This window comes from Macaca mulatta, chromosome 13 (assembly GCF_049350105.2).
Source record: "Macaca mulatta isolate MMU2019108-1 chromosome 13, T2T-MMU8v2.0, whole genome shotgun sequence".
NCBI lineage: Eukaryota > Metazoa > Chordata > Mammalia > Primates > Cercopithecidae > Macaca > Macaca mulatta.
Genome location: NC_133418.1, coordinates 96,224,019 through 96,238,880, shown reverse-complemented (window position 1 = coordinate 96,238,880; position 14,862 = coordinate 96,224,019). Strand labels below are relative to the sequence as shown.

General features: G+C 43.7%; 2 protein-coding genes across 5 annotated transcripts in view; both read left to right on the top strand.

Moving 5' to 3' along the window:
• Positions 1-14,862, top strand: part of WDR43 (WD repeat domain 43) — a 259,278-nt gene that overhangs the window by 44,443 nt on the left and 199,973 nt on the right. The window lies entirely within an intron of this gene.
• PPP1CB (protein phosphatase 1 catalytic subunit beta) overlaps positions 13,692-14,862 on the top strand; it is a 51,579-nt gene continuing 50,408 nt past the window's right edge. Inside the window, exons 1-2 of one of the 4 annotated variants that reach the window (XM_015111926.3) lie at positions 13,692-13,768; positions 13,986-14,124. In XM_015111926.3, coding sequence (XP_014967412.1) covers positions 14,073-14,124 — 52 coding nt within the window. In that variant the 5' untranslated portion in view covers positions 13,692-13,768; positions 13,986-14,072. 4 annotated transcript variants of the gene reach the window in all.

Here is a 14,862-nt window from a genome sequence, read left to right as displayed (position 1 = left end):
CGATGTCTTAAGTACCTTTTTCACATACTTACTAGATATTTGGACATCCTCTTCTGTCAAATGCTTGTTCAAGTGTTTTGCCCATTTTATAATTGGGTTGTCTGTCTTTTCCTTATTGGTTTATAGAATTTGAATTCTTCATTGGACAGAGAAAGAAAGAGGTGGATTGCAAATAACCTTCTCTCAGTCTGTGACTTGCCCTTTCACAAAAGTTCTTAATTTTAATGAATCCATCAATCTTTCCTTTTATGGTTAGTTTTTTTTTTTTTTTTTGGATCTTGTTTAAGAAATCTGGCTGGGTGTGGTGGCTCATGCTTGTAATCCTAGCACTCTGGGAGGCCGAGGCAGGCAGATAATTTGAGGTCAGAAGTTCAAAACCAGCCTGGCAAACATGGTGAAATCCTGTCTCTACTAAGAATAAAAAATTAGCCAGGTGTGGTGGCAGGCGCCTGTAATCCCAACTGCCCAGGAGTCTGAGACAGAAGAATTGCTTGAACCTGGGAGGCGGAGGTTGCAGTGAACCGAGATCACACCACTGCACTCCATCCTGGGCAATAGAGACTCCATCTCAAACAAAAAAAGAAAAAAGAAACCTTTGACTGCCGTAAAGTCATGAAGATATTCTTCGTGTATTCTTTCGAAGCTTTATCGTTTTGCCATTTAGGTCTACGATCCATCTCAAGTTAATTTTTCCCATACGGTATGAAAAAAGGCCAAAGTTCATTTTTTTTAATAAGACCATTCAATTACTCCAGAATCATGTATTGAAAAGACCATCTCTTCCCATATATATATATATATATATATATATATATGTATATATAAATAAAATTATAGTGTATTCATGTGGTAGAATTTTATACAGTAAAAACAGGCAACTCTATACTGTCTTCTATTGATTTCTCTGTTCTTGTACTAATATCACACTGTCTTAATTACTATAATTTCATATTAAATTTTAAAATCTGATAGTATAATCCACCAACTTTGTTCTTTCTCTTCAAGATGGTCTTGTCTATTTTAGATCTTTTGCAGTTCTCTATACATTTAAGAGTCAACTTGTCAATTTGGGGGTTTTGGGAGGTTGTTTTGTTTTTGTTTTTGTTGTTGTTGGTTTTATTTTTGAGATAGAGTCTCACTCTGTTGCCCAGGCTGGAGGGCAGTGGTGTGACTTTGGCTCAATGTAACCTCCACTTTCTGGATTCAAACGATTCTCCTGACTCAGCCTCCCCAGTAACTGGGATTACAGGCACCTGCCACCATGCTTGGCTAATTTTTGTATTTTTAGTAGAGATGAGGTTTCACCATGTTGGCTGGGCTTGTCTCAAACTCCTGACCTTAGGTGATCTACCCGTCTCAGCCTCCCAAAGTGCTGGGATTACAGGCGCGAGCCGCCACGCCTGGTCTGGGGCCTTCTCCATTTTAGTAGGAAAGAGTAGACCACATTCATTTATTCCATGAAGTTTGGATTGTGAAAATTGAAGGAGAATCTCAAACTTGAAAAACTAACAAGGAAAGATATCTTGGAATCATCTTGGACTCATCATTCTCCTTTGTCCCCGTGAATCCTGGGCCACCAACTTCTGGCAATCCCAGCTCCAAGGCAACTCTAGATGCTTCCTCTTCTCCATTCCCATCACTGTGGAGTAGCCTGGGTTAGCCCATTCCTTCCAAACCTGGTCTGATACCAGGCAAAGAATGTACTGTTCTTTGCTCATTCTGCTGTTTCTCTGATGAAGCATTTTGAGAAGGAATTCTTTAGGATTTTCTAAGGCAATGGCTTCCTAAGCAGTCTTGCTGCTTCCACTCGTTTCCATCACCTTCTGCTCTCAACCTTCTTGTGGCTCCCAATACACTCCGAATGTAATCCAGTGTCCTTGACACAGCTCACTCCATCTAGACCTTCTCTACTTCTGACTTCTTCTTCTATTCCTCCAACCTTTCTACCTAATTGCTGTTCTTCATCTATGTCAAGCATGTTTCCAGCTGGGGGCCTTCACAAGGTAGTTATTTTTGCTGGTAATAATCACTGCCTCCCCAACCCACTCTCAGATATTTACATGGCCTGCATTCTCATTTTTTTTGCAGATTGCTGCTTATTTATTTATTTTGAGATGGAGTCTTGCTCTATTGCCCAGGCTGGAGTGTCGTGGCGTGATCTGGCTCACTGCAACCTCCACCTCCCAGGTTCCAGCGATTCTCCTGCCTCAGCCTCCTGAGTAGTTGGGACTAAAGGTGCCCACCACCTTACCACACCAATTTTTGTATTTTTAGTACAGACAGGGTTTAACCATGTTGGCCAGGCTTGTCTTGAACTCCTGACTTCAAGTGATCCACCCGCCTTGCCTCCTAAAGTGCTGGGATTACCGGCGTGAGCCAGATTGCTGCTCATGCGTCGCTTCCTCAGAGAGATCTTCCATGACAACTCTGTCTAAAGCAGCATTCTTCTTTATCCCAACCTCTTATCCTGTTTCATTTTTCTTCCTAGCCTTTAGCACTACACACACACACACACACACACACACACACACACACACACACACACACAGTGTTATCTCCTAGAGAACCAACCATTCTGGTTTATCCAGGGAGTTCCTGGGCAGAATTTGAGTGCTAAAAGCAGGAATGTCCCAGGCAAAGTAGGATGGATTGGTCATTTCTCCCCTCCTACCAGAATATAAGCTTTATGAGGGAAAGAGCTTTATTTAATTTTCCACTGTCTCCCCAGTCCACGACACAGTGCCTGGCACAGAGTAAGTGCTCATAAATATTTATTGAACAAATGAATGCATGAATAACTTCTTATTTCAAACAACATCTGGTTTAAACTCTCTGACCTAGCATTCCAATTTCTTCTTGACTTTCCCATCTTAATTACCCCAACCTATTTCCTACTACTTCCTCTGATGCACCCTCTGCTCCAGGCACCCTAGTCTCCTCTCTTTCACAATCCCTTCACATGAAGAGCCCTCCCCTATCTCTTCTAGCTGAATCAGTCTCTTTCACATCTTTTATTTTTTGAAATCTTTATCAGTGAAAAGGCCTGAGGGATGAATGGGTCCCTATCAGAATTTCCTTGAATATTGTTACAAAATATATGCTCCTCTACTCCCAATGCTGAGAAATAGTTAAGATGTTCTTGGGGGAGGAGGATAAATTAAACATTGATATTTTGAAAAAGCTCCCTAGGTGATTCTGACAACAAACATGCAGCTACTTCAATAAAAAAAATCACTTATCTAGTCCATCAATGGATTAATGGAAAAAGAAAATGTGGTATATATTCTACAAAGGAATATGATTCAGCTATAAAGAAGAATGAAATATGGTCATTTGCAGAAACATGGATGCAACTATAGGTCATTATGTTAAGTGAACTAAGCCAGAAGACAGAAAGACAAATATTGAATGTTCTCACTCATATGTGGGAGCTAAAAAAGTTGATCTCAGGGAGGCAGAGAGTAGAATTATGGTAGCTAGAGGCTAGAATAATCCCCAATGGGTTGGGGGGATGGTGGTGAAGAGAGGTTGGTTAATGGGTACAAATGCACAGTTAGAAGGAATAAGTTGTAGTGTTCAATAGCACAGTAAATGACTATAGTTAACAACAATATACTGTACACTTCAAAATAGCTAGAGGAGAAAATTTGAAATGTTCCCAACACAAAGAAATGATAAGGTTTCAGGTGATATATATCCTAAACACCCTGCCTTGATCATCACACATTGTATTCATGTATCAAAATATCACACATATCCCATAAATATACAAATATTATGTATCAAGAAAGCCACCAATCCAAATCCCATAATATTTCACAACCCAGTTCAAATCCTTTAGTGGAATAACTGCTATTAAGGCTTTGCCTGACCTCATTGCCTCCCCCTCTTTGGGATTCTAAAAAACTTAGGATCTGAACCACACCTCTGAGCACTGGTCATACAGGTCTGGCATAGGAATGTGGACAAAACTCCTCCAGCTTTATTTTTTGCTTAGGATTGCCTTAGCTATTCTTTTTTGGTTCCATATAAATTTTAAAATAATTTTTTCTAGTCCTGTGAAGAATATTGTTGGTAGTTTGATAGAAATAGTGTTGAATCTGTACATTGCTTTGGGCAGTATAGCCATTTCAATGATATTGGTTCTTCCTATACATGAGCATGGGATGTTTTTCCACTTGTTTGTGTCTTCTCTGATTTCTTTGAGCAGTGTTTTGTAATTTTCTTTGTAGAGATTTTTTCACCTCCCTGGTTGGCTGCATTCTTAGGTATTTTATTTTTGTGTGTGGCAATTGTGAATGGGATTACCTTTCTGATTTGGCTTTCAGTTTGGTTGTTGTTGGTGTATAGGAATGCTAGTAATTTTTGTACATTGATTTTGTATCCTGCAACTTTGCTGAAGTTGTTTATCAGCTGAAGGAGCTTTTGGGCTGAGATTATGGGGCTTTGTAGATACAGAATCATGTTGTGTTCAGAGATAGTTTGACTTCCTCTCTTCCTATTTGGATATCCTTTATTTATTTCTCTCACCTGATTGCTCTGGCGAGGACTTCCAATACTATGTTGAATAGAAGTGGTGAGAGGCCATCCTTATCTTGTGCTGGCTTTCAGGGGGAATGCTTCCAGTTTTTGTCTATTCAGTATAATGTTGGCTATGGGTTTGTCATAGATGGCTCTTATTATTTTGACGTATGATGTTCCTTCAATACCTAGTTTACTGAGAGTTTTTAACATGAAGTGAGGTTAAATTTTATCAAAAAGCCTTTTGAGAGAATTTTATCAAAAGGCTTTTATTTTATTTAAATTTTATCAAAAATCTATTGAGAGAATCATGTGGTTTTGTCTTTAGTTCTGTTTATGTGATGAATCACATTTATTGATTTTTGTATGTTGAACCAAACTTGCTTCCTGGAGATGAAGCCTACTTGATCATGGTGGATTAGCTTTTCGATGTGCTGCTCGATTTGGTTTCAAACTACACTACAAGGCTACAGTGACCAAAACAGCATGGTACTGGTACAAAAACAGGCACATAGACCAATGGAACAGAATAGAGGCCAGGTGTGGTGGCTCATGCCTGTAATCCCAGCACTTTGGGAGGCCAAGGCAGACGGATCACGAGGTCAGAAGTTTGAGACTGAGTTTTGAGTTTCAGCCTGACCAATGCAGTGAAACCTCATCTCCACCAAAAATACAAAAATAATTAGCTGGGTGTGGTGGTGTGTGCCTGTAATCCCAGCTACTCAGGAGGCTGAGGCAGGAGAATTGCTTGAACCCAGGAGGCGGAGGTTGCAGTGAGCAGAGATCGCACCACTGTACTCCAGCCTGGGCGACACAGGGAGACTCTGTCTTAGAAAAAAAAGAATAGAGAGCCCAGAAATAAGACCACACATGTAAACCATCTGATCTTTGACAAAGCTGACAAAAAACAAGCAATGGGGAAAAGACTCCCTATTCAATAAATGGTGATGGGATAACTGGCTAGCCATATGCAGAAGATTGAAGCTGTACCTCTTCCTTACATCATATGCAAAAATCAACTCAAGATAGATTCAAGACTTAAATGCAAAACCCCAAACTATAAAAACCCTGGAAGACAATCTAGGCAATATTATCCTGGACATAGGAATGGGTGAATATTTCATGACAAAGACACCAAAGCAATTGCAACAAAAGCAAAAGTTGACAAATGAGAGCTAATTAAACTTAAGAGCTTCTGCACAGCAAAAGAAACTATTAACAGAGTAAACAGACAACCTACAGAATGGGAGAAAATATTTGCAAACTATGCATCTGATAAAGATCTAATATCCAGCATCTATAAGGAACTTAAATTTACAAGAGAAAAACAACCCCATTAAAAAGTGTGCAAAGGACATGAACATCTAGACACTTCTCAAAAGAAGACATACATGTGGCCAAGAAGCATAAGAGAAAAAGCTCAATCATTGGGGAAATGCGAATCAAAACCACAATGAGATACCACCACACACCCGTCAGAATGGCTACTACTAAAAAGTCAAAAAATAACAGATGCTGGTGAGGTTGCGCAGAAAAGGGGACCCTTATACACTGTTGGTGGGAGTGTAAATTTATTCAACCACTGTGGAAAGCAGTATGGTGATTCTTCAAAGAGTTAAAAGCAGAACTACCATTCGACCCAGCAATACCATTACTGAGTATGTACCAAGAGGAATATAAAGCATTCTAAGATAAAGACACATGCATGTGAATGTTTATTGCAGCACTGTTCACAATAGCAAAGACATGGAATCAACCTAAATGCCCATCGATGACAGACTGGATAAACAAAATGTGGTACATATACACCATGGAATATTATGCAGCAATAAAAGAACAAGAAGATCAAGCCAGGTGTGGTGGTTCATGACTGTAATCCCAGCACTTTGGGAGGCCAAGACAGGTGGATTATCTTAAATCAGGAGTTCGAGACCAGCCTGGCCAACACGGCAAAACCTTGTCTCTACTAAAAATACAAAAATTAGCTGGTCATGGTGGCAGACACCTGTAATCCCAGCTACTCAGGAGGCTGAGGCAGGAGAATCACTTGAACCCAGGAGGCAGGGGTTGCAGTAAGCTGAGATCATGGCACTGCACTCCAGCCTAAACAACAGAGTGAGACTCTGTCTCAAAAACAAACTAACAACTACAACAGAAAAACAAGATCATGTCTTTTGAGGGAACATGGATGTATGGACAGAGCTGGAGGCTATCATACTTAGCAAACTAATTCAGGAACAGAAAACCAAATATCACATGTTCTCACTTATAAGTGGGAGCTAAATGCTAAGAACTTATGAACACAAAAAAGAAAACAACAAGCACTACGGTCTACTTGAGACGGGAGGGTGAGAGGAGGGAGAGGAGCAGAAAAGAGGACTATTGAGTACTGAGCTTAATACCTGGGTGATGTAATATATGTACAACAAACCCTGATGACATGTGTTTATCTATGTAACAAACCTTCACGTGTACCACCAAACTGAAAATAAAAATTTTTAAAAAAGGAATGTGGACAAAAGAGAGTTGCTTATTGTGAATGTTTGTCTGGCCAAGAAGCCCCCTCAGATGTGCAGGGAAGGCATTCCCTACTTTTCCCCTGAGGTAGCTGGGGATGACCTCTCCTTCTCATTTCTGAAGACTCTGTCCCACTGCCAGAACCACCCGTATTCTGCTCCGCCTCACCCATTTTCCTGCTGTAAGTTAACAATCCTTGCCATCAAGTTACATCCGCTGCCCCATCCCACCGCCACTCACTTTTTCTCACAACAGAGTCCCAGTTCTACTCCCTGCCACTCACTTTTTCTCACAACAGAGTCCCAGAGCTAGTCCACCTAACTAGCCCAGCATCTCTAAATCACACTGCGTGGGTATTCCAGACAGGGCTTTAGAATTGGACTGACCTGGTGCCTAAAGACAAGTCAAAGCCTCTGAGCCTTGATTCATTACCACATCTATAAAAGGGAAACAACTTACTTCGCAGGATTTTCTGAGGGATTAATCGTGATCATGTCAATAAAAATTCCCAGCACATGGTACACTTACGAACCTCCAGCCAGGAACCTTTCTGACAAAGGAGCAATGCCTGTCACCTGGGCATTGGGACATAGGCTCTCCCAGCCAGGTTGGGCTCTGTCTTAATAGGAATGGCACTACTAGAAGTACCCAAATGTTCCTAGAGCTTGGGATCACTCAATCACATTCTCTAGGTGGTTTGTTAAAACCTGGACTGGCATATTAGGGGCGAGAGCAACCTCTTTTTAACAACAATAAAGTCATTCTTTGAGCTGATGGCACCATTAAAACACACAGGGGCAAAACAGAAAAATGCTGTGCTAATCGCTGACCAGGTTGGCCTGAAAAGCACAGAATGAAAAATAAGAATAAGGGTGGGCATGGGGACCCGAGGTTCTAAGGTGTTCTTGTGCAGGAAGGAGAGGGGACAAAAAGAGTAGGCTCTTGCACAGTATGAAAGCTTTCGAGTAAAATCTTGAGATGGAGAGACTGAGATTCAAGTCCTAGTTTTCTCAGCAAATCAATGCAATTTAACTTTCTTTTTGTTTTCTAGAGACAGGTATTGCTGTCACCCAGGCTGGAGTACAGCAGCATGATCATTGCTCACTGCATCCTCAACCTCATATGCTCAAGGGATCCTCCTGCCTCAGTCTCCAGAGTATCTAGGACTACAGGTGCATGCCACAGGACCTGGCCAAGTTTGAAATTTTTTAGTAGAGATGAGGTCTTGCTATGTTGCCCAGACTGGTCTCGAACTCCCGGGCTCACGGGAGCCTTCTGCCTAGGATTCCCAAAGTGCTTGGATTACACACATAAGCCACCACGCCCAGCTATAATTTAACCTTTCTAGATCACAACTTCCTCAATTGCAAAGTGAGTGAGATTAAAAGTAATTGTATAATTTTTTTAAAAGTTCCCAGCACAATATGTTCACTGCCTTTCTTCCTTCTTCCTTCACATTCCCTATCCTTTGGTTTGGGAGCCAGTTCCTTCCTGGCAACCAAACCCCAAGACGTCAAGAACTGTGCTCAGCCCACCACGCCCTGCCCTCACCCCCCCACTCGCCCTGCCCTCACCCCCCCCCGCCCCCCCAAGGATTCAAAGGTATCAGAGCATCCCTTGCCCTCCATGCTGCCAGCCCAGCCTTTGTCTCCCATATAGGGTCCAGGTCTGTCTGTAAATTGGAACTAGAATTGTCTTCACGCCTATTGCTCAAGGTAGTAGAAAACACTGAGAGATGTTTTCTGACATGCCAAATAGGAATCCTCAATAGATTTTCCCCATCAAGTCTGTTATAATTGGTGGCTAGAGTCCATATTGCCATGGACCCTCTTCTATAGTTACATTAAGGACTAAATTGATTTTGCAGACTGATCTGAGAGTTTAACCACCATTTGTACCACAGTCTCTGTGGGAAAATATATTCCATGTTCCAAACAATTGACCCTTTGGAGTTGATCCAGTTCCTGAGCTGGGGACGGCATGTACAATATTATGTTACATTTTGGGTTTTATTTGTATGTCTTAGAATCATAGACTTGTTTGAGCTGGAAGAAGCTTTGGAGATCATTTATTAATGGGCACATTTTGTAGGTAATGAATCCAAGGTTCAGAAAGATAGAATTGTCTAAGGTTATTCAGCTGCTTTGGTCTCCCACCTCCAAGCCAATGCTTTTCCCACTATCCAAATCATTTTGTGGTCATTTTTCCACATAGTCATTAAACAACTTGAAAGTTGGGAAGTCATTTCTTCTTCAACACAGACTCAGACTCACTAAGTGTTTCATAAATACTTAATTGGTTCATTATTCTTTTTGCTTCAGAGTTCTATTCACTGTAAGGTTTTCTTAAATAACAAGTACCATAGGGCATTTCAATTAATAATTTATTATGATAGACTGGATCTGGTTTAAATCAAGATTTAAATAATAATTAATAAATATTCTATTTAACCAGTGTTTCCTACATCAAAGACCTATTGGTGTTGGATGTAACCCTGATGAATATATTTCACAGCTCACAAATAGTCTGGCTTTAGTTTTAACAGACATATGCTATTAATTTTAATGTGGTCTCATATATTATGAGAAGCTACTCATTTTATAACTACATAAAAAAATTAATGCCTTCCTTGTCTTATCTACCAAAATCCAATTGAAACAGAGACTTATAAAAACCATTTAGGGCCAGGTACGGTGCCTTACGCCTGTAATCCCAGCACTTTGGGAGGCCAAGGTGGGAGGATTGCTTCAGCCCACGAGTTCGAGACCAGCCTGGGCAACACAGCGAGACCCTGTCTCTACTAAAAATAAAAAAATAGCCAGGCGTGGTGGCACATGCCTATGGTCTCAGCTACTAGGGAGGCTGAGGTAGAAGGATTGCTTGAGCCTGCGAGGTCAAAGCTGCAGTTAGCTGTGAATGAGCCACTGTATTCCAGCCTGGGTGACAGAGTGAGGCTCTATCTCGAAAAAAAAATTTAAGCCATTTAGCAGTAAACCTCCAACTGAAAAGGTGAATTATATGTGATTTGGATATACTACAGGAGAAACAGAGCAACAAGAAACAAAATATTGGCCAGGCGCGGTGGCTCAAGCCTGTAATCCCAGCACTTTGGGAGGCTGAGACGGGTAGATCATGAGGTCAGGAGATCGAGACCATCCTGGCTAACTCGGTGAAACCCCGTCTCTACTAAAAAATGCAAAAAACTAGCCAGGCGAGGTGGCGGGCGCCTATAGTCCCAGCTACTTGGGAAGCTGAGGCAGGAGAATGGCGTAAACCCGGAAGGCGGAGCTTGCAGTGAGCTGAGATCCCGCCACTGCGCTCCAGCCTCGGCTACAGAGTGAGACTCTGTCTCAAAAAAAAAAAAGAAACAAAATATTTACAGTACATTGTTTTATTTGTAACAAAGATTCACGTATTGTATACTTTCCTTCACCAAACAGTTATTTCCTGGTATCCGTTTCAGTGAGCACGATGGGGGTGGGGGGGAGGCAATAAAAGAGAAACATTCTTACCTGTGTAGATGACTTGCTTTTATTGTAACAAAGGCAACTGGCCCTGTAATCTAATTAGGAGAAAAAAAGGCCACAGATCAACTCTTCATCAATTAAATAGTCATTACTTGTGGTAGCTGTTCATCTAGCTTTAATTGCCTTATAGTTAACAGTTCTAAATAGTCAGTTAACTCCTTCAATTACTAGACATTTATTTTTCAACCAGTTTATCTTGAAAGATACGGATATACTATGGAGTTAGCTTAATACAAACAGAGAGAGAGAGAAGAGAGAGTGGGTTGGGACCACAGGAGAGGTTATTGACCAAGGGCAGGGAAGGAAGCATTTATTTATATTTGCCTTATAATAATAACTTTATTAAGACCCCAAAGTCATGATGCCCAAACCCCTTACAATCAGGAAGTCTAGATAAAGAATAGGAGTTTCCTTTCATAGACATTTCTGGAATTACCCAAGTATATTAACATGCATGACCCAGATGCCTCCCTAAGCCTAATGGTGTGCTGATAAATGTTTAACAACCATCGTTCAGAAATAAGACAGGAAAACTGCCATCTATGCCTGGTAAGATTACAGGTGATTTTTAAATTTTTTTTCTTCACTTTCCCAACTTCCTTCAGTAAACACATTTTACTTTGAAGGGGGTTAGGGTGGCAGATAATGTTTGGGGTTATGGTGAGCTGCCCCAGAAACTATTGGGTTATTAAGTAACATTTAATTTATGTACCAGTTTCACTTCAAAATCTGAAGCATTCTGAACTCTTAGATAATTATTTTGGAGGGAAATCCCACAGAAAAGTTGGCTGAGCCCCTAGGGATAAAGCTCTTTCTTACAGTGGCCCATTCCTGCCCAAGACTCCACGCACTGGAAAACCTGGTGGGGGTGGAGAAGGTAACATCAGCAGGTAAGTACTCAGAACCACTCTCCTATGTCTTCAGAACCACTCTCCTATCTCCTATCTCTTCTTCTCACAACCTCCAAAACTCTGCTGAGACCCGCCTCCCTCTGCCTCACTTGTGATCTTCTCTCGGATGCTCGCTTTCTCAATGTGCAACCGTTTCCTTTGGGTGTCCTTTGTCCTTTAAACATGTCTGCATACACTTGAACTCTAACGTGGACAGGGTTCGAAGTTCTTTTTCATGGGATTCATTGGCCCCATGAAAATTAGAGGCCAAGTAGGCATCTATTTACATGCTCCCAGGCATTCTGTTACACTTAAAGAGGCTCATGGAAGAGATCTGGGCAAGCGGCATAACTCCACAAGCTGCTATATTCAAGTCCTAGTTCCAGCTTAGCCAAAACACCTACTCTACTTGCAACTGATCTTTTTCTTGGTTGCTAGAAAACTGGGAGTCATATGTGTGGCCTATCTCCAGCAAACCAATAGGACCTTACACCATGCATTTTGCATACGAAACTGCTGGCTTAATCTTATCTTTCCCACTCACAGTTTTCTTTCGTCCTATTTTTCTCTGTACTCATTTTTAATTTACCCTGCTGTACACATTTATGTAAACTACGTTAAATCCTTTCCTCTGGAATAAAGTAGGGTGTAATAAATTTAATAAAACAACAAAGAGCGATGATGAGCCAGGTCTTCACTCCTGAAGGCCTCAAAATGAACTGGCAGTGATCTGTGAAAACCACAGAGAACTGCCAGTTCATCTCCACAGATTACTGCAGAGTCTGTGAAAACTGCTCCAGCGAGGACCACCATTATAGCTTGCTGCCTGTTGTGTTCACAATCGATGCACAAACTCAGTCCTGAAATGGAGAGAAAACTAGGGGGAAAAAAGCATTAGGAAATCCTAGCTCTATGTCATCTGGACATTGGAAAGCACTTGGTTGGACAAAGCTGCTTCTCCCCCACAGCACATGCCTGTTTCAGCATCTCAGCCCACATTCACGGAGAGGGAGAATATCGCAATTGTTAAGAATGCAGACTCTAGCACTACATGCCTGGGTTTGAATCCCAGCTCTGCTGCTTATTTGTGTGATTTGGGCTAGGTTTTTTAACCATCTGTGCCTCGGTAAATCCCATCTACAAAGCAGAGATAATAATAGTACCTACCTCACAGGGCTGTTATAAGGATTAAATGAGGTAACGCGGGTGTAACATTTAAAACAGTGGCACAGCACATAACAGGGATATGAACAAATGTTAGCTACTATTAGTGATATGTGAGTGGGGGAAGTACTGCCTTGGACTTGGGGCAATATCAGATCTGAGTTTCTGGAAAAACACCTGTGGAATAAGTAAGGGTTGGCCACCTCCTAAAACAGGACAAAAGATCTGGCTTGCCTAGATCCTTAGCGTGACTGCCTCTCCTCCTGCCTTTCTAGAAGCAGTATTACGTGATGGAAATATTTGGTGGGTGCTGTGCGCACAAAGATAAGTTAGTGTGTTTTTATCCCCTAGGAGCTGAGTCGAGAGTGGGAGAAAAATGCATAAATAATTACCAGGTAGGATGATTAAGCAATATACTGGAAGCAGCAACAGAAACACACTGTGGAAAAAAGATACCCACGGCGTGGATGGAGATACAAGATGTGTGAAAGCGCTAAACACAGGCAGCCATATGCACCCATGTAAAATTGTATTATTGCTGACTCCTACAGGGCCCACTTTAACTCTTCTTTCAAACAGAATCCCTGCGGAACTAATTTTGTAGAACCACTGGGGGTAAAGACCTTTATTTGCAATGTCGAACTCCAGCAGAGTTAACCCCTTCTTGCTTTTCACAAGCGCAAACCCGGGTTCCAAACGCTGCAGTTCGCGTTTCCCGGCTAGGAAGAAACACGAGGAACTGCTTGCAGATCTAAGGTATGAAGCCATGAAAAGGAAAGCGAGGCCAAAAGGGTGCAACCACCACGTCTGGAAAACGCCAGTGAAGCAGAGGAGGAGGAAGGTGAGCCCTGCCCCAGCCCGCTCTGCGTAACCGGGGCTTCCTCCGAGCGGCAGAGCCGGGCACCTCCTTGGCGCCTGCGCCGCGGCGGCGAAACTCGGCGCCGTGGACGTGGAGAGAGAGGGCGACGCACCTGCGCGAAGACGGCGGCGGCAGAAGCCGCTCCAGTGCGGCTGCGCGGAGGCCCAGGCGTCGAGGGGAACCTCGGCGGGGAGCGCGCCGGGCGCCTGCGCGGAGAACTGCGTGACGCGGTGGCGCGCAAGGGACGTGCGGAGTGAGTGGCGCTGCGGGTGGGGCCGTCGGCGGCGCTGGTGAGCTTTGCGGAGCTGGGCGGTGCCGAGGACGAGGAGGTGGCGGCCTTGGTCTGACGCGGCCCTGTTTGTGGGGGCCCCTCTTGTTTATTTATTTATTTTCCGTGGGTGCCTCCGAGTGTGCGCGCGCTCTCGCTACCCAGCGGGGAGGGGGTGGGGGGAGGGCCCGGGAAAAGGGGGAGTTGGAGCCGGGGTCGAAACGCCGCGTGACTTGTAGGTGAGAGAACGCCGAGCCGTCGCCGCAGCCTCCGCCGCCGAGAAGCCCTTGTTCCCGCTGCTGGGAAGGAGAGTCTGTGCCGACAAGATGGCGGACGGGGAGCTGAACGTGGACAGCCTCATCACCCGGCTGCTGGAGGGTGAGTGCGCGCCGGGCCGTGGGACGGAGGGAGGTCGGGCGCCGCCGCCGACCCCTGCGTCCACCTCCGCCGCCGAAACGCGAGGGGACCTCTTTCCCGCCCCGAGGCTGTCTCTGGGAGCGCGGCGCGGCAGACCAGCCGAGGAGGGGGCGAGGAGGCTGCTGGGCGCCGGGGAGCGGCCTCCGGGAGCGCGGTCAGGGGAAATCGGGGGAGAGGGGGCCGTCCCCGCGGACCCTTGGTGGCCAGGCCCGCCGGCCGGCAGCTGTGCGGAGCGGGTCTGCGGGAGACAGCCTTTCGGAAAGGCCGCCGGGCTCCGCGCGCCGTCGTGCTCGCCTCCGGTGACTCCTCCGAGGAGGGGGAGAGGATGCCTGCCACCGGGCTTTGTGTGTCCGTGGAATCAGTGTTTCTTCTCTCTTTGTGCATTGCCCTTGGCTGCCTCCGATTGTCGTTCCGCGAGTGAATTTTATGTATATATATAAAAACCTGTCCGTAACAGGAATGCTTCGTCTGCTCTGCATTTTTACACGATGCCATAGAATGGATTCTTCTTAGAGAGGATAAAATTAGCGGGAATTTATCTACCATTTGTTATTCGGCCTAAAAAAATTGTAAGACAAAATATTTGATCAGGTTGAAGATGCACGTAAGAAATGTGATGTATGTAGATGTTGGCTTTTGCGTTTGATTTGAGCAGAGCTTAATTTCTGCACAACTTAGTGAAGATCTATTTTTAAAGCC